This window comes from Lemur catta, chromosome 23 (assembly GCF_020740605.2).
Source record: "Lemur catta isolate mLemCat1 chromosome 23, mLemCat1.pri, whole genome shotgun sequence".
Lineage (NCBI taxonomy): Eukaryota > Metazoa > Chordata > Mammalia > Primates > Lemuridae > Lemur > Lemur catta.
This window is the reverse complement of record NC_059150.1, coordinates 12,291,431-12,316,426: the sequence shown is the minus strand read 5'-3', so window position 1 is coordinate 12,316,426 and position 24,996 is coordinate 12,291,431. Positions and strand designations below refer to the sequence as shown.

The 24,996-nt window shown below is 45.7% G+C and overlaps 1 protein-coding gene across 3 annotated transcripts in view; it reads right to left on the bottom strand.

Annotated features, from left to right (window-relative positions):
- Positions 1-2,520: 2,520 nt before the first annotated feature.
- The window catches only part of SMYD2 (SET and MYND domain containing 2), a 53,293-nt gene continuing 30,817 nt past the window's right edge, over positions 2,521-24,996 (bottom strand). For 2 of the 3 annotated variants that reach the window (XM_045536500.1, XM_045536502.1), the window contains exons 6-12: positions 22,201-22,268; positions 19,492-19,594; positions 17,046-17,156; positions 16,213-16,333; positions 15,081-15,255; positions 13,169-13,277; positions 10,083-10,503 (exon numbers count right to left, since the gene is read on the bottom strand). In XM_045536500.1, coding sequence (XP_045392456.1) covers positions 10,423-10,503; positions 13,169-13,277; positions 15,081-15,255; positions 16,213-16,333; positions 17,046-17,156; positions 19,492-19,594; positions 22,201-22,268 — 768 coding nt within the window. In that variant the 3' untranslated portion in view covers positions 10,083-10,422. Of the gene's footprint in view, positions 2,674-10,082; positions 10,504-13,168; positions 13,278-15,080; positions 15,256-16,212; positions 16,334-17,045; positions 17,157-19,491; positions 19,595-22,200; positions 22,269-24,996 lie in introns of those variants that run through there. The other variant, XM_045536501.1, reaches the window with a different exon arrangement.

Sequence of the window (24,996 nt, the reverse complement as noted above, 5' to 3'; positions counted from 1 at the left end):
TCCCCACGTTTTACCAAAGATTCTGCTGCTGCTGCTGTGTTTTATTTCATTGCCAGTGGGTTTAACTCATCATGCTCTTATCTGGTGATTTCTTTTCACGAGCAGAATAACAACGCATCCAGCATTGCCTCCAAAGGGAGCAATTTGGGTCTCCCATGGAAACTGCACAAATTTTCCTCTGGCCCTACAGCTTTATGGGGGACAAACTAGTTGGCCCCATACAGTAGAAATAATCCTAGTTGGCCCTATATGATGAAAATAAAGTTCTTAAGATATTAAAGTGCATTTGGCAATTCCCTTGAATTCTGAGCCACAGAAGCAGAGTGGTTCTTGCCTTAACCTCAGCTTCTAAGACATTCGCGGGCAAAAGACCCCACTGAAGCTTCTGTCAAAAGTGGCAGCAAGTTGCCTGGGAGAAACGTGAAGGGTGCACGTAGGCAGCTCCTGCCAACCCAAATGTGTTGTCTAGAAGTCACTGCTCTCTGGGTGGTTTTATGAAACTTGACCACCTGCTTGCCCAGTCAGTACTCAACCTTCATCCTGCCGGCTCTCCGCTTTTTGTGTTTTCATTATAAACTCAGGTAGGTGAGAATTTTTATCCCGAGGGCTACCTTTATTATCTTTTCTAGCTGAATAGAGCTACATCTTCTTTCTCCAGGCCAAACTAAGAAGTTCCCTGTTAAAATGTCCATGAACCTGGCATTAAATATCTGCCGCCAATCGATTTCATAGACTGGAAAAGTTATTGTTGCTTGATACAGCAAAGGGGAGGATGTGCTTCAGGTCCCCGTGTTAAGAGCTTTGTTCAGCCTCCCCATGTTAAAAGTAAATTCAAGGACATTGAGTTACAAGGCAGGAGGGCTGGAGCTGCTGGGCAGCCCAACTACGGCAGCCTGCGTAGAAAGTCATCGCTCCTCCTGCCACGCCTCGGGCCACCGGGATCATTCTTTTCCATAAGTGCCCTAAGCTGGCCCAGAGAGGACCTATACAAGGGGAGAGGAAGGGCTTTTAGATCGGCCTTGAAGTTGCTATCTAAGTGCTATCTAAATGTTCTTTGATTCACAAATGATTTTCTGAACTCTGGAACGTCTCCTTACTCCCTCCCTTTCTGTGACTTAAGAGTGACGGAAACTATGAAGTGGCCCCGCTGGGAAAGACGGCTGCAGTGTTGGGATCCGTTTCTCCCCGGCTCGAGTTTTACACTGTGTCCTCACTGTTGAGTTGGGGCTTGATGCGTGTCTTGGGTTATGGCACCTGGTTTATCGTATTTGCCTGGTTTTCCTGCACCATCTCCCCTCTCCAGCTACTGCTGCCCTTCCTTGCCTTGCAGCTTTGTCCGTAGAGGGTTCTGCTTGACCACGTGGCTCCTGGAGTTCGCAACCCAGCTCCTGCGCACCCTGATTCCTCTCGCCTGTGATCTCGGGTGCTAGAGAGCGTCTTCTCCTTACAGCAAGTCACATTTATAACTGGGGCACAAAAACCGGGAGGAATGCACTTACAGCGATTATAGCATTCCTTGCCTTGTTGGGGGGAGTGGGCTGGGCCGTTTCAAGACCGCCGTCTGCATTACCGGAGCAGCTCAGTGCCTTAGGGCTCTGCCGACTGGTCATGAGTTTTCATTTGCTTTATGGGTCAACTCTCAACAGCACACTTTTTCTTTACCTACCCTGTTAGTGCAACCCCTGCAAAAAGAATTAAATCTAGTCATAGAGAATCACTAGCTTAAACCTTACCAAAATATGTAATCAGGAAATTTTAGTTTTTAAAAAGTTGTGTGTAGCGTTTCAAGGAATAAGATCTGGCAAATGAAAAATAGCTGGAAAGCTGTCAACCACCAGGACGCTGCACTTTACTAGCCTTTTGCTCCCTTGCTGATAGAAACTGTCACTCAGTACTAGAAGAAATGAAAGAAAAGATAGTATCGGTTCTGTTTAAAACGGTGATTGCGGGAGTACTTGTTGTTTATTTCAAGGTGAATTTATATAGATTCACAAGGGCTGCACTTGGCGTCACGACGTGTACTGAAGACTGAGCTGTTTCTAGCTGCTTCCTGCTGGGCCACGTTCCCTTCATCACAGGGAACGGTCTGGCCATTCTGGTGAAGCAGGTAAACCTCTGAGCTTTTACACATTGCATTAGATCCATTTTCACGTCCCTAGGAAGGGGTAGGATAAGCTGTCCATCCGATCTGCATGTAAGTTATCCTCTTTTTTCTTCCCCAACCTCCTCCTCCAGGGAAACAGATGCCATCTCATCTGACAAAAGGTTTTGAGGATAAAGCTGAAAAGATTGGGTTGGGATCTTTTTGTGCCTTGCGGGGTGGAACCTTTTGCTAAAATCTCAGGAATGCTGCTTTGAGTTTAGCTGGGGTGGCCCTCAGAGCCTGGCATTCCCAGTGTTTCTCAGGGGCCCTCCCACCTCCCTCAACTGCAGGGTTATCTAGTAAATACCTTCAGCGTAGAACGGAAAGCTATAAATCGGAGCCATTTTCTTCCCCCCACTTGAACAGTGTAAAATTTTATTGCAATTTCCTTTGAACTTTCTTGCCACTGTTTGGAATCTTAAAAATCCATTAACTTTATCCTTGCGAACATAAAGTTACTCTTCATTAGAGATGATTTCCTGTGCATGTCCTTTGTTCCTTCAATAGTCAAGTAACCTGCTAGAGGATACCTAAATGGGAAAAAAAAAAAAAGGTTTACATATGCAGATGACTATTAAATGTATAGCCTTATGTAACTTAGGTTACATCAAACTAACCTAGTTTGTTTCACTGGACTGTTTTTGTGCTACTCAATTCAGTATTTTGATGCTTTTCTTGTTCTATGTTTTGTAAAATGTTGTGAATTTTGGTGTCGTTCAAAACAGTTGATGTTGAATAGGTTTTGTTTTGAAACGATGCACAGACAAGTCCCAACCTTAGAAAACCAGTTTGTTCTTAAGGTTGTTGGGTCAGCCCACAGAAGCTGACTGACCTCCAACATAGCCGAATGGTAGGGCTATGTCAGTCAGACCTGGTTGGCTTTTGTCGGCTGACCTAGAAATTTAACCACCACCTGTTATGTTGTGGCTGTAAGAAATGCATTCCAGGTTGGGACTTGGGATCCTGAGAATACAGTTTCTTCCTTATGGTGGCCACTTGCTACCTTGCAAGATGGAAGCCCAATCTCTTAACTACCAAACTGCAGTTGTAAGGGGGGAGAGGGATGAGAGGTTTATAGGACATTCCCTAAGTTGGGGAGTGACTTTTATCAATCTTCATGTCAACTGTACTTTGGTATAGACTCCCTATCAATTTAATAATATTAAAAGCCTTAAATAAAACTATGCATGCTATTCTATGTGCTATTTCATATCAGTAAATAAGCTTATGCTTGCCAGCTTTATACACAATTATGAGGTGTATAAAACTGACTTTGACAGTATTTTTTGCACTGTTTCCTATCTGTTTTTATAAAGTCTTATTTAGATATTGGTCTGAGTCGATATTCTCACTGCCCTTGTCATTTCTGTAAAATGTTTCGTATGTGCCTTTCCAAATGTGAGATCTTTATTCTAACCTTTTTTGTAAAAGATATCTATTGATTTCCATATGCAATAAACCAGTTTTTTTTTTCAGAGAAAACATGTCTTCTAACTCTTCACTGTATATTTTTGCATTAGTTGAAAGCACTTATATCCGTTACTTTTAGGATTATTTTCCTAGGCGAAAGTGACTAGGAAAATCTGCTTTCTTAATTTTCTAAAGCCCATTTATTGCTACCCACTTTTTAGTCCCACATAACGATCATACTGAAGGTTTGGTTTGAAATTTACAAAGTCCTCATGGTTGGAAGAAACCTGAAAGGGGGCGATCGCTAGGTGAGTAGAGTGAAGGATACATAGAAATGGGTCTTTTTCACAAGTGCAATGGTAGCCCTTCGTTAAGCTCCAAGGGCCCCCCGCCCCCCGTCCCCACTGTCATTTGTTCCAGTACCAAACTGTTGATGTGGGAAAGGCAGGCACCGGGCTGCTAGAGAAAATCCAAATTCTTGCTTTTGTCTTTTCACCTTTTAGCAGCTCATCTAACGTCTAGGTTTAAGGTTGCTGCCCTGTCCCAGAGGTTCACCCAGTATCTGCCATAGCACGTACACCATGAGCCCCCTGTAATGTGGGTAGACACTTTCTTTATGTAGCAGGCAAATGTAACAACTCTACCAGTAACCCAGGAACTACCTCTGTCACTACACAAGGGGTTTGTGACTACCAGAGATCCCAACTAGTGTCACATCATAAAAGTGAGAATACTGGAGGCTAATCTGGAGTGAAAGGTGATGGCAAGTACATCTCATTAAACATATAAATAATCCTGCGGCAATGCAACAATTACAATTCTTGAAAGACTACGTAATGTTTAAAAAGAATAGATAAAATAATGCCAAGGAAATTGGAGAGAAAGATTGAATGGCAGGAGAATAGGTACACTGATTTGTTTTCTCATTCATGAGTAAATAGACCATTTTATTTTCTTTCGTTGACAGAAAAAGTAGAGATCGTATAACTTAGAGATGAAAGAGTGACTGCTAAGAGACCTGTTTATCTTCAAATACACTATTAACAGAGCTGGGGAAGAAAATTTTAGAAACAGAAGAAACTCCCCCAAAACTAAAGATATATATAAGAAACAGTAACAAGGAACACAAGAATATACAATAAAATGACAACAGGATCAAACATGTCTATTTTATGTGATTTTATATTTTCTTTAATAAAAATGGGAAAAAACCAGACTTACCAGTTATAATAAGAAAGATAATGGGAAAAAAAAGAATTCATAATAGCTAAAGAAAAACAAAATCTAGGAATTAAGAATGTGTAAGACTTGTGTAAACATAAACTAAACACCTCCTGAAGCAAAACTGAGACAAAACTGACCACATTCTTGAGTAGGAAGATTCACGAAGAGGTCAGTGCTCTGTATACGACTGACTCTAACGCGAGTCCCATAAAAATCACAATAGCACTTTGGGTGAGGTAAGAAAAGGTGACGAGGGGACTTGTCTAAATGATTCTGAAGTTACTTTGGGTGGCTAAACATGGAAGGATGGTCAGAAAAATTCAAGGGAACACAAGAATTAGCCCTAGTGTATAATAAAAGTTTTGCAATGCAACAATAATTAAAGGAGTATTCTGCTGGCACCAGAATAGACAGCTCAATGGCATGAAATATGCAGAAATAAACCAAAGAATTAGGGGAATGATAACAGCACTATTTCAAATCAGCCAGGGAAAATAAATCATCCAGTAAATGATGTTAGCATAGATGGCTAGCAATTTTGAAAATTAAAGTTATTAGAGTACAATGGAATACCTTATTAAACAATTCCAGATCAAAGATTTAAAAATATTTCTTCATTTAAAGATGAAAAGTCTGCATTTGTACAGCAAGTGTCATAAATAGTAAAGTTAATGGACAACCAGAGGAAAAATATTTTCAATACACGACAAAGAGCTAATACCCCAATATACATTAAGCTCATAAATTATTGTAAGACATGAACAAACAGCAAAATGGGCAGTGGCCATTGCAGTGTCATAGAAAGATATTGGTCTTTGTCCCCAGTTCCTGGCATACAGCTCCTAAAACCCTTGGAATTTTGTAATAAGGGTGATAGAAGCCTCCTTTGTTCTAATGAGGCAACTGTTGGCAGGGCCCTAGGCAGCTTCAGGACAGGGGTTGGTCTGCAGAAAGACCAACCCTTGATTAGAAGCTTAGAACTCTCAACCCCACCCCCAGCCTCTGGGGAAGGGAGAGGGTCTGGAAATCGAGCTATCACCAACAATCAATGATTTAACCAATCATGCCTGTGTAATGGGACCTCCATAAAAACTCCTAAACAATGAGTTTCAAAGATGGGTGTGGTGGTGCATGCCTGTAGTCCCAGCAACTTGGGAGGCTGAGGCAGGAGGATCACTTAAACCCAGGAGTTCAAGTCCAGGTTGGGCATCATAGCAAGACCCTGTCTCTAAAAATAATGAAACAAAACAACAATGAGGTTTGGAGACCTTGTGAGTTGGTGAACACATCCACATGCAAGTAGAGTAGCCCCCCAAAACTCCATGGGAACAGAAGCTCCTGCATTCCAGACCCTTCCAGACCTCACCCTGTGCTCACCCTCTGTACCTCTTCATCTGCCTGTTCATTTGTATTCTTTATATTATAGTAAGTGGGTAATAGAAAGTAAAGTGTTTTCCCGAGTTTTGTGAGCCTTTCTAGAAAATTACTGAATGTGAAATAAGGGGAGGAAGGGTGTTGTGGAAACCCCTTGACTTTGTAGCCAGGTCAGACAGAAGTGTGGGTCACCTGGGAACCCGATACTTGTGACTGTTGTCTGAAGTGAGGGCAGTCTTGTGGGACTGGGCCCTTAAACCTATGCAGTGTGACACTAACTCTAGGTGTCAGTGTCAGAGTTGAATTGAATTGTAGGACACAAAAGTTGGCATCCAAAGAGTTCAAAACTGGTTAGTGGGCGGAAAAAAACAAAAAAAAAAAAAACAGACACACTTGGTTTTAGAACTGTTGTGAGTAAAAACACCTTATTTTGGTGTCACTGGGATTTGAAAGAACCTGGTATTTGGTGTCAGAAAATGTGGGACTCACTGGAATGGCTCTAGCTAATGGAAAAGCGGTTTGGACAGAGAAAGGATGGAAGGGTGGGTGGTGCAGAAACTTTGATTCCTGGGTGGTCACATGGACCGGCAGCTAGGCTGTGATCAGTGACTGAATGTGAAAGCTACTAATGGAATTTGGAGTTGGATCTAACTCCTGAGGAACTGGTTCACTGGATGCATAAGGAAATGAAAACTAATAAGAAAAAAGCAAAATATATCATCCCTTGGGCTTTGCTATCTGTAATAGCTAAAATGAAATGAAATGAGAGTGCTGGATGGTCCCTGGTTTTGGTCAGTCTGAGCTTTGGCCACTAGCCTCGAACCTGCCCGCAAAGGGTAGAATTATGCAGGGACAACAGAGAGTACCTCTAAGACCAGCACAGTGGTGGAACCTAATGTCTCTTGCAATGGTAGAAAAAGTTAGAGTATGAATGGAGGGAAGGAGGAATAGTAGCTGAAGGCAAAGGAATGAGTAAATGAGTTAGGGAATAAGGGAAATCCAGTATTACAATAAGATCTTGAAAGAGGCTCAGAGAAAGGGATGATACTGTCTCTTAGCTCAATCATATCAGAGGCCTGAAAGGGTGAGGACGTACCTTGCAGAGATCACTCTTGCATTTGGAACCTGACACGATCACACGGAAGCCCACAAACCTGAGTGGCCTTCAGCCTGGGAGACATTTTCAAGCAACATGACAATAGACTAGACTACCAGTGACTGCATGGGAATCTGGAAATGTGCCGGTAACTTTTAACTGTCATAATCCTTTTGCTCTGAGGGATCTGTGATGCCCTGTGGCATCATGGAAAGATATTTGGCCTTTGTCCCCAGTCCCGGCATAGAACTCCTAAAACTCTTGGAATTTCCTGAGTGACATGGGTGATAGCAGCCTCTTTGGTTCTAATGAGGTGACTCTTGGGCCCCTAGATAGCTTCAGGGTGGGGACTGGTCTCCCAAAAGACCAAGCCTTGATTAGAAGCTTAGAACTTTTAGCCTCAACTCCCCAACCTCTGGGGAAGAGTGAAGAGCTGGAGATTGAATTAATCACCAATAACCAATGATTTAATTTAATGATTGACGATCATTTAAATCATTAAATGATCAATCATTAAAAACCTCTAAATGCTAGAGTCTGGAGAGCTTCTGAGTTGGTGAACACACCTGTGTGCCAGGAGGGTGACACACCCCAGCTCCATGGGGACAGAAGCTCCTGTGCTCAGGACCCTTCTGGACCTGACCCTATGTACCTTTTATCTGCCTATTCGTTTGTATCCTTTATAATAAACTATTACTGGTAAGTAAAATGTTTTCCAGATTTTTGTGAGCCATTCTAGCAAATGATCAAATATGAGGGGGAGAGGATCATGGGAACCCCCTGATTTTGCAGCCAAGTCGGACAGAAATTGGGTGACCTGGGGAGCTAATTACTTGCAAGTGGCATCCTGAAGTGAGGACAGTCTTGGGAAACTGAACCCTTAACCCTACGGAGCGTGACGCTAACCGCAGGTAGTGTCAGAACCGAAATGAATCAGAGGGTGCTCACTTGGTGTCTGAAGAGTTAGAAAATGGGTGGTTTGGTGTAAGAACTGTTGTGACTAAAAACAGCTCAACCATGAATATCAATTCACTGAAGCATTAACAATAATTCCAAGTGTATGAAAATCATCCAACCTCAGTATTAAATGCATATAAAGCAAAATATTTCACACAGATTGTCAAAAAATATTTTTAATGATAATACAGTGTTCTAAGGGAGAGGAAAACAAATACTATTATATCTTAGTGGTATATAATGAAGTTTTCTTTTTAAAGGATAGTTGACCATATTTATTCAAATAAAAAAAAATGTTCCCACTATTTGATCCTGAAATTACTTTTAGGAATCTATTCTCAAAAATGTTACCAACATGACAGCAAAGTTCTATGTTTAAGATTATTCACTGTGGCATTGTTTGTAATAGCAGCAAAAGGGGAAAAGCCACACATCCATAAGAGAAGGGTAACTTATCACATATGCATTCAATGCAATATTCTGCCTCCAAACATCAAGAGACTAATCTATAAGTGCTGGAATGAACCAAGATCCACATTGTTTAGTCAGAGAAGCACATGAAAAAATCGTTATGTTGTTACCATTCTGGCTTTGTTTTTCTAATCTGTTTGCATAGGTGTTAATACATCACACAGGCATGGAAAACACTGGGACCACGTAAAGAAATCTCTTTACAGTGGTTACCACCGTGGAGTAGGGCAGTGAGAAAGAAAGAACAGCTCCCCTTTTAGATACACGTTTGTATTATTTGAATTTACTGAGCAAGTATTACTTTCATCCATTTTATAGAACCTGTAGAAATGGTGGGCCAGGCTTATTTTAGGCATAGCCACAAAATATATAGTAAATTAGCATTCTTAAAACACTAAGCTCCCCTTACCTGAGACCATGCCTTACTCCTCCCTATGCACGAAGAGCATTTGCATATTCAGTAGCTGATGTTCAATCAGTGTCTCACGGGACAAGAGAAGCATTCTACCTGCTAAATCCCACTGTGTGCAGAAAACTGCGTGAAAGGTGTGTGTGTGTGTGTGTGTGTGTGTGTGTGTGTGTGTGTGTGTGTGTGCACATGTGTATGGATGAGAAAGGGAGGCAAACACCAGGTTTACAGCTATTCTAGCTGTTTTCAGATCATGTTAATTGACATGTAAACTCCAACAGGCTTCCCTTGTTAACCAATGGGGAAGTTCCTGTCTTTGGATTCCAAGCCACTTTCCTAAGAGAAACATCCCTGCGCTCAGGAGTGCGTCTGGGCCCTTCTGTGCAGCGGTTGCCAACAAACAATCCCCCAGGTTGCTGCCGTCAGGGCTGCGGGGTTGCAGAAAGCTGGATTCCTGCTGCCCGTGTGGGTAGAGATCAGTGTTTGCTCAACAACACAGGGTTGGTTGGTAAGGAAAAAATTTTTTCCTTCTCAAGCTTACCCTGGAGTCTTCCCAAAAAAGGAGAGCACGACAGAGAATAATCAACAGAATGAGAGATGGAAAGTTCTGCTGTCAGAGGGATGAGGAAAAAAAAGGCCAAGAAAGCAAAGCATGCACTGAGCACCTTTATACCCTGAAGGGACAGCAGGCACCAGAGAGAAGATTGGAAACATTCTCCTGCCCGGGAGGGACACTCGGGGCCCGTGAATGTTCTCCACCATGGAGACTTTTCTTTCCATCTTGCACCTTTCCCTTTTCTCCCCATTTTCCTCCTGCATGGGCATTGTCTCAAGAAAGCAATTGTAGAATAAAGAGGCTGCCTGACCCCACTCCCAGGGAGGAAACCTGGGCTCAGTGAATTATGGGAAACAGGTGTCACGTCCACTCCAAGACCGGGGCTCTCACCACCACTTCGAAACCCTCCCCACAGACAGAATACACAAACCTCATATATGGTTATCTCTTTTATTCTCTTTCATCATTCAAGTTTGTTCAGAACAGTACAAGAGGCATGAAGGGAAAAATAATTGCATTTTTAAAACTCTGTCCAAAGTATTTTATATATGAAACCATGCCATAATCTCTTAGGAAAACAAAAGCATTCAAAATTAATTTGATATTAAAGTTCAAGATTAAGACCAACCTCAAAGCATGGCATGAGCAAGGTTTAAGTGCAATAAGTGTTCTCATTCCGATTATTTTACAGAATTGCTGGAGTGAAGTGCACGATTTGAAATATGCAAAGTCTTTAAGGTTTCCGCTAAGTATTTAAATGAAAACTAAAATGGTGCATAGTTTCAGTGGCTTTCAATTTCCTGTTTGATCTCAGAAATATATGGATGGTCTTTGCCATGAGCTACTTCCATGATTGCAATGGCCTAGGAAAGAGTGAGACAAATAAAGGATGAGCCTGGAAGGTAATCCCCTGCACGCCCCCACCCTGCTTTCGTTCAAGGTCAACCTCTCCGCTTTACGGCACAGATGCAAACCGGCTTTTAGAGCCTAGGTTCTTCTCTGTAATCTGGCTTTTTAAAAAAAGGAGACAAGATCATCTGGTAACCAACTAGTCACCCAGTCTCTATTGCTGAGTAAAAAAATCCGTGAAAATATCCAGGTAGTAGCTGGAGGGATGATGTAGAGAAACTGACTTCCATGACATTCTTTTGCCCCAGGGTTCTAGGTATTTCAGTCAAAAATGCTTTAAGGACTAATTTGACTATGTTCAACCAAGAAAACAGGTAATACTGGAAAAGAAAAGTCCATAGTGAACTTTACATCAAACCTATCTTCATTTTAGTTTACAGTACTAATCTGTAAGACATGGCTAAACCATCTTTCCTGTTCAAAAAGTATATTCTTTCGTGTTTTTTGAGACAGGGTCTCACTCTGTTGCCTGGGCTAGAGTGCAGTGGCGTGATCATAGCTCACTGCAACCTCAAAGTCCTGGGCTCAAGCAATCCTCCTGCCTCAGCCTCCCAATAGCTGGGACCACAGGTACACGCCACCATGCCCAGCTAGTTTTTGTATTTTTAGTAGAGACAGGGTCTCGCTATTGCGCTGGTTGGTCATTCTTTCCTTTTAATACATATTCTAAAAAACTTAAAAGCAGGTGCAGGTTTCATGGGGGGATGCTAGAGAGAACATATTTAATAAGGTTTCTTTATAGGGAGGCAGTATAAGGTGGCTCAATCATTTCTTAGCTGTGTGACCTTAGACAATTTACTTAACCACTCTGTGCCTCATTTCCCCCTTCTATAAACTGGAATAATACCTACCTCTCAGGGTTGTTAATGCACAGTGTTTCAAATAGTGCATAGCATATAGGAAGTATATATCAAATCTAATCTATAAGGATGTATTTGTTCTTTTTGGTTCAACTGTATTACGCACAGATAGAAAAACTTAAGTCACTTCCCAAACAGGGAGTTTCTGATGACCTGTGACTATGACAGCCATTCCTTTCCATTATACATTTTACTCTTAGATTTCAAACCAACAGAAGGCAGGCCAAGCAACAGCGCACACCTTCACTACGGTTCAGACACCTGCCCTTGCCCTCGGCATGAACATCCAGACTCATGCTCCTTGCTCAGATCTGCTCCAGCCGTCACTGATCTGTGAATTACCTGCCAGCACTTTACAACTGTGACCTACCTGGTTACTTTTCCCTCCAACCTAAGACAGTAGTTAATGTTCTCTTAGAAGACAGACTCCGTGGTTTAAAACAAAGTTGCTGGGCCAGGTGCAGTGGCTCACGCCTGTAATCCTAGCACTTTGGGAGGCCGAGGCGGGTGGATGACTCGAGGTCAGGAGTTTGAGACCAGCCTGAGCAAGAGTGAGACCCTCATCTCTACTAAAAATAGAAAGAAATTATCTGACCAACTAAAATATATATAGAAAAAATTAGCCGGGCATGGTGGCACATGCCTGTAGTCCCAGCTACTCGGGAGGCTTAGGCAGGAGGATCGCTTAAGCCCAGGAGTTTGAGGTTGCTGTGAGCTAGGCTGACCCCACGGCACTCACTCTAGCCCGGGCAACAGAGTGAGACTCTGTCTCAAGAAGAAAAAAAAAACAAAGTTGCTGTCTCTCACTTCCAGCCTGGCTGGGCCCTGAGCCTTCTATTTTGGGGTGTGGGGCCTTACTCCATCTTCTCGAACCGTCTATCGGGAAGCTTCAGAGAATGGGGATGATTAGGCCTGCAGCCTGCATCCAGGGCCCCAACATTTACAAACAGGACTGTCCCCCAAATGACACTGGATTAACTGTCAACACACAGGATGATGGTTCTGCACTGCTGTAAAACTCGAGGGTGGTGGCCCGACCCCGGCCCGCAGGCAGTGCAGGGCAGCCCTCCAACACTGAGGGCAAGTGTTGCCCAGGGGCCCGGCCCCCTGGAGTTTGCTCAGAGCACACGTGGAGGAGCTGAAGCTTTCAATTTAGAAAGCCCCTGCACCTGAACGAAGGCTCCACCACGTACCCTGGGCTCGTTACTCACTTAACCTGCTCGCACCTCGCTTTCTTCATCACGACAACCTGTCTCATTTTTGTGAGAATTGAAAAAGAGACAAGAGGGTCTTCGTATGTAACTGGCACTCCATGAATTGCGATCATGATTAAGTGCATTTTGGAAGCAGCAAATGCACGATCCTAACATGGAGCAACTCTCAATATCCAACCGCCTTGATTTCACCACAATCGGGCTCGTAATTCTGTCTCCTAAACCGCCAGTGGGAGAACCGCTCGCCAGTGGCCTCCGTCCACTTCCATGGCTTCACGAGGCGAGGGGCGGTGCCCCTTCTCCCCGGCCAGCCCCGCTGCTGTCACAGCCCTGTCCTTACAGTGGGGCCTGGGCGTAGGCAGGGCACAGGCTCAACTACTCCCTCCCCCACTGCTGAACCCACCCCCTGACGCTCCCATGGCCACAGGGTGGGTGACAGCTGGTCACCCTCCACTACTTCAGCCATTCAGCCTGCTGGGCATGAAGGAGGTGAGCTAAGGACGCCGTCCAGCCACTGGGGCCCTAACCTCGAGCCACAGACGTACCTTCTTCAGGGCCTTCTCTCCCGCAGCTTTGTGCTCCAGGCCCATGTACAGTCTTCCCAGCTTCAGCCACATGGAGGCCACGTTGAGCGAGTACAAAGGATAATGCTTGCTGTGGAAGGAGAGAAGAGACCACAGGCCACCTTGTCACAGGTGCCGGGCATTCCCGGTGACCCTGGGGCAGCCCAGCCTCCGCGGCAGCAGGAAGAGTGCTGGGTGGAGCATGTGGATGGCTCAACGCTGCCTGGTCACTGTCGTGCAGTGTGTGTGCTTCTAAGAAACCGCAGGAGAAATCCCATACGGAGGCATTTGTAAACATAACATTCAATCCCAGTCTGGATTTTTCTATTTCAGGAGTACCCAAAGCAAGGCCCTGGGAAAACACCTTTTAAAGTAAATGCCCCACTTGTGAGGGCAGCGATTAGGCCTGTCACCTCACAGTGGAAAGACAGTGTGCTTTTACACACTGACACACACACACACACACACACACGCACACTCCCCAATGTGTTTTAAGACCCCTGCTTTCTAAGAACAGGCCCCAAGAAGCAGCTCCCGGGTGAGCAAGTGTGTGTGTTTATTTGTGTAGGAGCTGTTTGTCTACACGCTGGGCTGCGCCACCCTGTCTATCCTGAAAGTCAGTCCGAAGGAGACACGTCCTGGCCGTACTCCCGGGCGGGAGGCCACATGCTGCTCAGGAGAGGCCCTGGGACCAGCCCCACGGAAGGCCAGGGCTGGGCCTCCGGGAGGGGCTCCCTGAGCTCAGGAAGGCTCCAGCACAGCAGGGCCCCGCCGGGAGAACCCCCACAAGGCTGGAATGCTGTCTGTCCGTCCGTCTGTCTGTCCCCCTACAGATCTCACACAGGGAAGCTGCATGAGGCCAGAGGACCTCCTCACCCACTCCGCGAGGAAGGGAAGGCTTGGAGATCATCCCCGAATTAACAAAGTCTGTGTCCAAGTGCAGGTCTAGGCGCTGGCTTCCCCTTGGGCTCCCCCTGCTGGTCAATCAGGGCACAGTGGGGTAAGTGGAGGGTGGGCTGGGCCGTGGACATTCAGACCAGATGAACTTCACCGTCCCCCGAACTCAGAACCTGAAGGGGCCCTGAGGGTTTCTCAAACTTATGAGAAACACCTGGGTGCTTCTGGAACGCAGGCATTTCTGGGTCTAATGCCCAGAGATTCTGATCTACCGGTCCACTTGGTCTTGGGCAGACGCTGTAAATGCATAAAGTCGATGCCTTTAACAAGGGCCCCAGTGATCTGATCTAGACCATCCCAGCCCTGAAGTGGCCAGAGCCACGATTTCCTGTTGTCACCACTTGAAGGTTTAATAACCTTCTCAGACAGTACACTTGCCCGCAGCTAATCATTATTACTACAAATTACGTATCAACCTGTATTTTTCAAACCTGGAGTGGGAGGACATTAGGTATAACCATTGGTCCCAGAGTTTCCCCATTTGCAAACTGGGGCTGCAATTGAAAAAGCAAAAGAAGGGAAAGGTGTGAGTAATGATGAAAAGCAGAGTTTCTGAGACGACCACCTACCGATTCACAGGTGCCATTTAACTTGGAAAAGTGTGTGGGAAAAGCAGCAAAGTGGTGGCTTTCTAATACCAGCCTGAGGTAACTACTATGGATATGGGCCCTGGGGGGGACCTGGGAGGGACCTGGCCCCAGTGCCCCCAGCATAACCTCAGCCTGCCTCCTCGAGATGGTGGCGAGAACAGGCCTGACTCAGGGGAGCGGTGCCCCGTGCCTGTCCCTGTACCTCCAGATGCAGGTGCAGAGAAGAGGCAGCTGTCCTAGGCATGTTCCAACACGGGACAGGAGGACAACAGCGCAGCTACTGTACGAATTCCGAGCTACCAAATTCCATCCTGTGCTAGGACGATCAGAACAGCCATTGCAATCACCTGTAGGGCTTAATGATTTTCTGTCCGTATCGCAGGGCTCCTTCCCAGTCTTGCATGTACAGGCAGACACCCATGGCCTGGTACATCATGTGCAACATGTACACGTTACTGTCCTCAAACACGGAGCTCATCTTCTCCTGGCTGAGCTCGCAGATCTCCAGCAGCTCACTAGGGGGTGCTGGGGAGTCAAGGAAATGACTGAGGGGGCCCAGGCTGCGGGGAGACTTCCCCGGACAGGGTTCAAGGAGTTACTCTGTCCACTCCGCTCACACCCTCACCCCCTGAAAAAGTAAGTTACAGAAAGCCAGGCAAAAGTGAAAGGAATGACATTTTTCTCGAAGAAACAAACTGGGAAAACTTGATGACCTCAACTGCTAAATAAAACTAAAAAATGTTAGCCACAGGGTGCACACCCGCAGTTCTGATGTAAACACTGTGGATTAGAATCGCAAATCCTCAGTCTCCAAATCCTCACCAAGCTAGAACCCTGAGCACAGCTCCTACCAGGGCAAAGTTATTTCTTATGTTGAGAAGCAGTGTGCCTTTCTCTAATTTCCTTTCACTGGTTTAAAGTTCTACCCTTTAGGGTTCAAACCTAATCCCTTTTCAGCTCCCAAGAGAATGCTACCATGTAGTAGTTAAGCACATGGATTCTGATAGCAGAGCTTGGGCAAATCCTAGATCTGCCACCATCAGCTGTGTCCTTTGGGTTTCAAATTACTTGACATCAACGAGGCTGTTTCCTCATCTGCTACATGGGAATGACAACAGTCCCCACTCAGCGTGTCCTTGTGAAGAGAGTTGAAATAAGCAAGGTTCTTGGCACTGTGCCTTGCCCAAAGTAAAATACCCAACACATGAGGGTCTTCAAGGTTCTGTTCTCAACCTCCCACCAGATGGAGCTCCCAGCCAAATCAGGCAAATAAGGAGACACAAGAACAACATCATACAACTTTTGACAGCGTTGATACCCCATCACGGGTGGTCAGCGTCTTCATGCATTTACCAGAAGACATTCTTCCTTCAATATTCAGAATCTTAAGCCCATCCCTCTCCTGCTCCACTTCTGCACTTCCCACCACGTCTTGTTGGTGAGGGACTGATAAACTGCCCGAACGGTTGTAAAGGATATATTTATAGTGCTTGGCCCTCCGGAACTCCTCAATGACATTGCGTGCATATCGGACCATGTCACGGATGGCTTCTGCCTTTGGGGGATCGTTGAGCTTTCGGATTTCCACCTTGGCCTTATCCTGAAGGAAATGTCCACAAGTGTAAGCAGTTACCTCCCACGGAAACCATGGTGATGGGAAAACCTCTTAAATAACACATATTCCCATGCAGAGGGACAGGCTTGCCCATTTTTTTAAGGTTACAGAAGAATGAAAGGAAACCAGGCAATGGATCTAAAAGAAATTCAATACTCCACTGCCTTTTTATAGAAACAAAAACAATTGCATTAATTTTCTAGACAATCTTTACCCAGAATGTGTTTGCTATGGGCAGATACATATATTCACACACCTACTAATCAAGAGGATAGAACAAGGAGCGGTGGCATTGCCAAAACAACCATTTGGACAATGCCAAGGAAACGTCTAAGTATTCTGGTGAACAGGTTAGAAAGCCTGAAAATTCTTTAAATTCTTTTTCCTTCTCCCTTTCTTTAGAGCAGTCTTTTTTTTTTTTTTTTTTTTTTTTTTTTTTTTTTCAAGAAACAGTCATTTGGCAGCTCCTTCTGTTTTTTGTACGGTGTAATGGAAATGTTTTCATCGGCTACTAGGAGCAGGTTTGAACAGAGACCTGGTCAAACTGGATTCCTTTCTGGCTGTCTTTGTATGTTGGGTTTAAAGGGTTAAAAATATCATATGAGAAGACAGCGCACGTCAGACAGGGAAGCTCATTCAGCAGAGAGGTCCTGAGAGCAGCGTGCAGTCAATGTCCCTGCCAGATCAGTGACCTTACCTTGTCTTTGGTGGTGCACTCCTGGCACTCGCAGGTAAAGAAATAAGAATCTCTTAACCGGTCGTTCCTGTCCTCCGTCGGGTACAGGAGATCGATGTAGCTGGTGAAAACCTACGGGGCCCAAAAAGGTGAAGCTTCAGTCTGCTGCAGGTAAACTTGATCCTTATCGTGCTGTGCCTCTGCAGTCACCTGTGGCAGTCCCCTTGCAGGGACAGAGGATAAGGAGGGCCACAGCTGAGAACTGTGCTGTTTACTTTAACACACTGAATTCCTAAACTGAGCAGCCCCCGGATGTTGTCCACCTCCTCATGGTGCAGAGAAAAGAGTCCACGGAATCCAGGAGTCCCTGAAACAGGAACCTGGGGGGTTGAAAGGATCCCCAGCTCCTTCCTCCCCAAAGACAGCAAGCTGGGGATTTGTCCCAGCAGGAGATGCCTTGGTCTCCGATGCAAAAGCAAAGGCCCCGTGGGCAAAGATTCAACTCATCCTCGGGGTCAGGCCTGTGCTGCCTCTGCCTGGCCTTGTTTGGCCTCTTTTATTTCACAACCTGGAATGGCTCAGGTGCTTTGGTTGCCGTCATTGCCAGGTGGTCATTGCCAGGTGCGTGCGAGGCGGGGCATGGACGTACACAGGCTGCTACTGAGTTCCTCTTCCCACATCAGCCGGCGACAGAGCAAGGAGCTCGGCTCGTCGCAGGCTGGGACCAGCAGCCCGAGTGGGCCAGCAGGCGGCGGAGGGAACACCCAGCTTTTAGGGCACGCGGAGCTGCTGCCTGGCCCAGGGGGCGGCTCCCGATTCCGCGGGGCTGGGGACTTGGACAGGCTCACCTCTGGCTCCAGGGGTCCTCCCGTCCTTGCCTTTTCCTACCGGGGTCGTAACTGAGACTGGGAGCATACGGAGGAGACCGGCATTTGGATGTCCGTTATCTCACTCACGGGGACAGCACTGGCTGCTCGTCCCCCACAATCAGGCAAACGTCTGACTGAACAGATGGGTTTCGCAGAGCCACCAGCGTGCCAGTGACCGCGGGCACCGCCAGGGGCTCCGTGCGGCGGGGGCAGCCAAGCTCTCCCCGACCCACGGCCACGTCGTGGCTCACTCTGACAGCTGGGGAACGGGTCCCTTCCGCTCTGAAGGGCAAGGAACCCCCACAGCACTGACGTTTCCCAAACGAGGTAACTGTTTCAGACGTGCGGGAACACGAGGGCAGAGGGAGGCAGCAGCCAGCCCTGCCCTGCCCCTCAGGGCGAGAGCCTGTCTGATCGTCTCTAACAGGGCTGAGGGACACACAGTGCAACACACAGAAGGTTCCAGAAGATGGCGACAAAGGCCACTCCAGTACCACTGCTCATGGCCCAGACCAAGCCAGTCTAGGTGACAAATCTCTCCTCTGTCCAGCCAGCCCACGGAGTGCTGGGGCCTGGTGACCACACTGCAATTGTCCTTTCGGCAAGAGGCATCAGGCTAGGCTCTGCATGGCGTCAGGAAACCTAGACACCTGGCCCCAGAGGGACGCCCCCTCGTCATGACAGACTTAGTGAGGGGTAGAAAGGCCAACCCGTGCACTGGGCTTCGGCTCCCAGCTCAGCTGTGCACTAGGTACCACCTTCCAGAGAAATCAAAGCATCTAGCACACGGATAATCATATTAAAATTTTTAAATATCCAGACATGCATCTTAAAAGAGCATTACAAATTATTAACCTGGAATGTAACCTGAAATGTGTGATTACAGTCCCTAAAAATTCCTGTGTCTTACTAGGGATTTACTTAAGAGCACAGAGCACAGGACAGCAGTTCGCCAGGCCAGGCTTTTTCCGATGAGACGTCTTACAAGGCAGTGACGGAATCGTGGGGAAAGGAAAAGAGCGTCACTGAGCAGGTGACCGGACACCCAGTTCTCTCCACATCCCCCAGTTCGGGAGGGCCACAGACTGCCACTACTTCTCCCATCAGCGCTGACAACTGGCCAATGTCTGACACTCCTCCAAAGTAACCTCCAACCTGAAGTTCAGCTGTGGAACTGACATGGCGTGAAGGCTGATGGGCCACTTGGGTTGGGTGCTCTGCAGCTACCGCTGGGTTGCTTGTTCCCCTTCACTGTGGATCTTTTGCAGGGAAAGGAACAGACCAAAAAAAAAACCCTCACACTCAATCGTTTGGCACTAGGGATACAGAGACTGTCTCCTTTCACTCTCAATCTCTACAAATCTTTGTGAGGAACTGAACTCAGATGTATCCTTCCCTGTTTCTTCCTGACCAAAGATGGAAACGGTAAGCACCAATGGGAGCCCCAAAGTGTGGGACTCCAAGCCGCAGGTACGGTGTGACCACTGGAATCATTCACCGCTAGTACTGTCGAGTGACACCATGTGGATGTGTCTACACTGCCTTTTAAAAGAGCTGCCTGAAGCCCAATGTCACAGCCACCTGTGACACGAACTCACCTCCTCGCCTGGGTTGATTTCCTGCACAGCTCTTACTTCTGCCAGCGTCCCTTTGTAGGTCACAATGACATTGGGGCAACAACTGTGATTCATCAATGCGACACTGTCAATCAGAAGAGAAAAACCCAGTTTTCTTAATGAGGTTGACAGACTGTTTAGTCACCCTGGCTACTAATTTGCTACGTTAAAAGAACTGGATCTTTGCAAGACATTAAAAAGAAATCTAATAGTTGGGCAACATATTCTAAGAGGTTGCTCTGCATGTACTTATAATCCGATCGAACATCTAAAACTTTAATCATATTGAAAACAGAAATCCACAATCCAAAACGGTGCTACCTAAGCCCAAAACAAAAAACACACAATAAAAACAACAACAAATGCTAGATCTTCCCTCCTGATGGATGCAGGTCTCAGAGCCCAAGGCCCCCAGCTAATTGCGACTCCCCTGTACTCTGTCAAAGACAAATAGCTTGTCATTTTCAAGCAGCTTTTTGTATTCGTGGGTTATTTCTCACATGTTTTCTTCAGATGTTGAGAAATGCCAGCTTCCTACGGAAGGGAGGGCGTGTGGTCCCCCGAGAGACCCAGAGACGCCTGCCTTTCTCTGCACCTCAATTTCCTCATCTGGAAAATTGGGACATTACTGCTCCTGCTGCTCACTGTCTGCTTTTCAGGGACAGCGAGAAGGAGAGAGAGAGAGATTCACCTGTGCGAGGTGCTTTGAGCTTTCTGATTATATCAAGGTCAAAGTTCTGAGAACAGAAATTTCTAAACTACAGGGAAAAAGTGCTTGATCTCTGAAAATGCTGCCTTTGAAATCACAATGCCGATATGATTTCAGCCCAAAGGGATTTTTCCCCCAATTAAAACTGCCCGGAAACTGGGGCTCATGCTCTCCTATGGGCACTCACAGCCATGTGTATCACTGCTCTGGTGGCCAGTGTCACCGGCCTAACCCTTCAGAGACCACAACCCCTCTTGCTGCTTGCCCCACCGAGAATACAAAAAAGCAAAGGGGTTTCGAAGCTTGGTGAGGACGAGCTGCTCTGGGTTTGCTGTGGCCACGGGGAGTGGCCCTCCTCCACCTCCTGGCAGCTAGAGGCCTGAGCGAAGTGTGCGGTTGGCCTTGTGCCCTGGACAAACATGCAGGCACTTCCTGCTCTTGTCCTTGGGGAGGGCCACCTCCGCCCTGCACCAAGGCCCACCCGCTTCCTGGCAAGTGATGCAAGGGAACCGGGCCCTAGGAAATCTGATAAACAAATGCACCCAGAGGGTAGTTGTATTAAAAGAAAAGCAGATTTCTAGAGCCATCTTGCAGAAAAAGTATTAAAGAATTCCTTTTAAGACAGACTTTTGGATACCTTTTTAATGGAGGTGGGGGAAATGCACTCAAGCAAAGAATCTAAAACAACTCATGTTCGTGGTATCGTAATTCTCTTGGCAACCACTGAAAAAGGTGAAGCCTCAAACGATAGCACTTTTAATCTTTCTTTTAGTCTTTAAGATACAGAGAACAGAGACACTCCAGAGTTCATTTCAGTTCTGCAGGTGTCAATACGAGCCTCTTCTGAGGGTCCAATGTGCCCTTTCTCTTTTTCTTCTTCCTTTTCCCAGGGGAAAAAGTCTAAAAGAGCCTCTCTCAAAAAATGCTTCTTTCCTCACTATCCGAATTCAAACTGCAGATGTCACCGTTCTGGCCTCGAGGACAGTAATGTCACATGAGTAAACTTTCTTGTCTCTCTGGTTCAACTAAGCCTGAAACAGCTGCTCATGAGACACAGGCCTGTGCAGATTCTTCTCGTTCTAACCCACACGATACACACTGCCTGGTAGCGACACACACACCAGGAGGCCGCCCATCATTCAGGGCAAATGCATGAGTTGTTAAGGGTTTCCTACGTGTCCTTCAAACTAAAGCCGAAGGCCCCTGTAGTATATATTAAGCAACCTCCCTCTAGATGGAACTAATCTCCAATGTGGATTAATTCAGACAGAGATACAGGAAGGGTTCCTTGGCTCTATCTGTGAAACAAGGGTTTGATTTCAGGGGACTGAAGCATTTTGGAAATACCCACTCCATTAGAGACACAATGGCAAAGCCATTCTTTGCTATTAAAGTCAGATCCAGAAAGATCTCCATTTGTCAAGTGGCTAGCCTTTGTTGAATTACTCGAGTAATCCTGAAGCAGAGAGAAAAATGCTAGAGTTCTTCGAAATTTTTCTCTAGTTCACTACTTTAGCATATTCTCCCTCCGAATGGTGCTGTTTCCGGGATTTTTCAAAAAGGACAGATGGAGAAGCAGCTCATACATTCTCTACACAAGCCTATGGCCAATTCTTGGTTGGCAATTAATGTTTCACTTTGAGCATGAGAAACCCAAAGATTTCCACAACCACAGAGATGCAGAAAGCAAATTTCTCAGCAGGGCATGGGCTGTTCCTTCCATGCACACTGTAAAATATTCTTTAATAACAGCTCTCTGCCTAGCAGGACTTAACAAGCAACTGTTCTCTTAACTACTACCTTCGGATCCTTAAGTGTGGGGGAAATATTTTGAAATCTGGCAGATTAAAAAGCTGTTTTAATTCACTTGGAGTTTCATGTCTGCCACATGCAGTTAGGTAGGTTATTTAAAAATCAAAAAAAAAAATCAAATTAGTGTTAAGTAAGTAAAAATGAAAGAAACGAAGTCAAACTCAGCCTACTCTGGAAATATCGCTGATCCCAAATGAGACAGTTCTTCATCTTCAATTGTGAAGCCATTACAGTTAACCTGCAGCGAGAAAGGGGGAGAAAGAAAGAAAAAAAATGAGCTAAAGCTTCTCTCTGGATACTGATCATTTCTTTAATTTTGACCTTTAACAAATTAACTAGGAAAATGTTCTAGTTTTAGTGGTTTTAAACTCTTCATTTTGGCCATGGTATCCTTTGTTAAAAAAAATTTATTTACAGCCCCATGTATAAATAAATAAAAGCAAAAGTGTTAGGGCTGAAGCACTCCTTAGTGTAGCCTAACTATCATCTAAATACAGTAGCCCAAGAATGCCACAGAACCCCAAGTTCCATGGACTGGAGTCTGCATATTTCCATGGGAGTTAGGATACCTGGAATCTGATCCCAATTATGCCACAGCTTTGTTGTGTGATCTTGAGCCCATCACTGAGTCCCTCTGTCCTTGAGAAAGGAATCACTTCCTCCAAAGCCTCATAAGGTGAAATGGTAAATATTATTAATATAACCCTTATTCATCTACTCTGATGGCTGTCCCTCCACTTGAGAGGCAGAGGGATCGAGGGCCTGGAGCTAAGGGACCAGGAACTTGCCTTTCATGTGTCAGCCAAATCCAACTGCTGGCCACTTTCTCATCCTTTAAAAGAAATGTTGCCTCGAAAAATACCAAGGGCAACGCTCACCATTCAGGAAGTCTAACTTAGAGCAAGCAGGCTGAAAATGAGGACTGTGTGTGCCCAGTTTCTGTCCTGTCCTATAAATTCATTCTTTCCAGACATTTATTGAGAGCCCTGTGTGCTGGGTTCTGTGCACAGAAAGATAAATAGCCGAAATCTGTGGCCTCAAAGAACATCCAGTCTATTGGGAGACAATCCAGTGGGTGTGCTTCATATGCATCTAAAATTTCAGCACTGGAAGAAAACTCAGTCTCTTCGCTTTTTAGATAATGAAACTGAGGTCAGAGAGGTGCAGTGACTTACCCAAGGTCACAAAGCCAGTTGGTAACAAAGGCTGAGAGCCCTGCTCATCCCACAGTGCTCTGCAGGCTCTGTCTGTGAAGCACCCACACTGAATGGTTCACCCCACTCTCTTCTACAGCTGGAGACACCCCATTGCTGTAATTCCAGCCAACAGATGGGCTTCGTAAAACCAGCATCCTCTGAGCACTGGCTCTGGGCCAGGCACTGTGCTAGATACTGCACATTTACCATCTCATAAACCTGCAGTATCACTCCAGCACCATTACAGCAACCTACTTTACAGATGTGGAAACTGAGGCTTAGGGAGCTTTGATAATTAAGTGATTTTCTCAAGGACATAGAAGCAGTGAGTGGCAGGAGTCAGAATTCAGACTAGACATTCTGACAGCAAAGTCTGGTTTCTTCACACTATACCATGTTTCTTCTAAAATTGGTCAGGTATACTAAACGTTAAAGTGGCAATTTTACTTAAAATTAAAGGGCCGATGGCAAAGGCTTGGAGATCTTGGTACACACAGAAGTAAGGGCCACAATGGGTTTGACTTGTAGTATTTATAATTCAAAACAGAAACAGGAAAATGGGAGGGTGCTGTGGGTTAGTAAAACAATACATAGCCTTTGAAATCCTGCAGGCTTGGGCATTTCTCAGTAGAAGACTAGCATACTAATTTTTGTGCCAACTCCAAGTAACCTGACCAATTCCGCCATAGGGCCATTAACCAACAATTCTTAACCAATGACCATCAGCCAACATTAGATACGAGTAAATTAAGGTTTTCATTCATTCAACAAAACGTGCTGGAGCGTGCCCTGTGTCCTGTACATTACTAGGTACTTAATGATCTATACATAATCTCAGACTGGATATTAACATGCCTCAGCAGTGTCTGGTACCCACTAAGGACCACAAATGTTTGCAGAATGAAAGGATGAATGAGAGAATTTAGCAACAATTTTCAAAAGGGACCCAGGGACAGACAGCTCCTGACTACTCTGGGAGACAGGATTCTTGCTTCTTTGCTTTTCGAACCTCCTCTGCAGCAAGCCCAATCAGACCAATCTGTGGCTCCAGACTCCTCCAGGCTTGAGCACTGCATGACCATCAGTCCCTTCTTCAGTCCCTTCTCCTCCTCCTCTCACTGTGGACGAGTGCGTGTGTTTCTTCATAAGCTAAGGCTCCCAGGAGCTAAAGAGTCATTACTGCTCCTTTCAGGGAGGCGGTGATGGTGTTTAAGCCAAATTGCATAGCAATTTTCCTGCCAGCTTTCTTTCCCTTCTGAAATATCCCTAGAGAAGAAAAGTGAACTTGCATGTTAAGAAAAATGCATGGGCCATAGTCCTTTTTTTCAAGTCAAATCAGGCGTAAGTGCCTTGCTAAAGCTATTCTTATAATTAGCATTTAGACTAGATGTAGGCTGCACACCAAAAATACGCTTCCCAACCATGCATATGTTCCCAGTGATTAAAATGCACCTTGATGCTGTCAGAAAAGTGCAGTCACCTTCCACTGCCAGCTGCTGCTGGGCCACAAGTTAACCCACAATAGCCTCCCCCGGACCAGGCAGAGGAAGGGCTCAGAGGCTGGGACAGCAGACTTGCAGCTGGGGGCTGAGAGGGGGTACTAGCGGGTGGCATGGGGCTTCAGCGGTGCTTTCCATGTTTGCTTTAGAGTTTTTTGGGGAAAACTAAGCGAGAATACCAAACTTTTCAAATTTACATATGAGAAAAGTGTGTGCGTATGTTTGTGTGTACACATACAATCTTGGAATAGATAACTAATTCGACAAATAT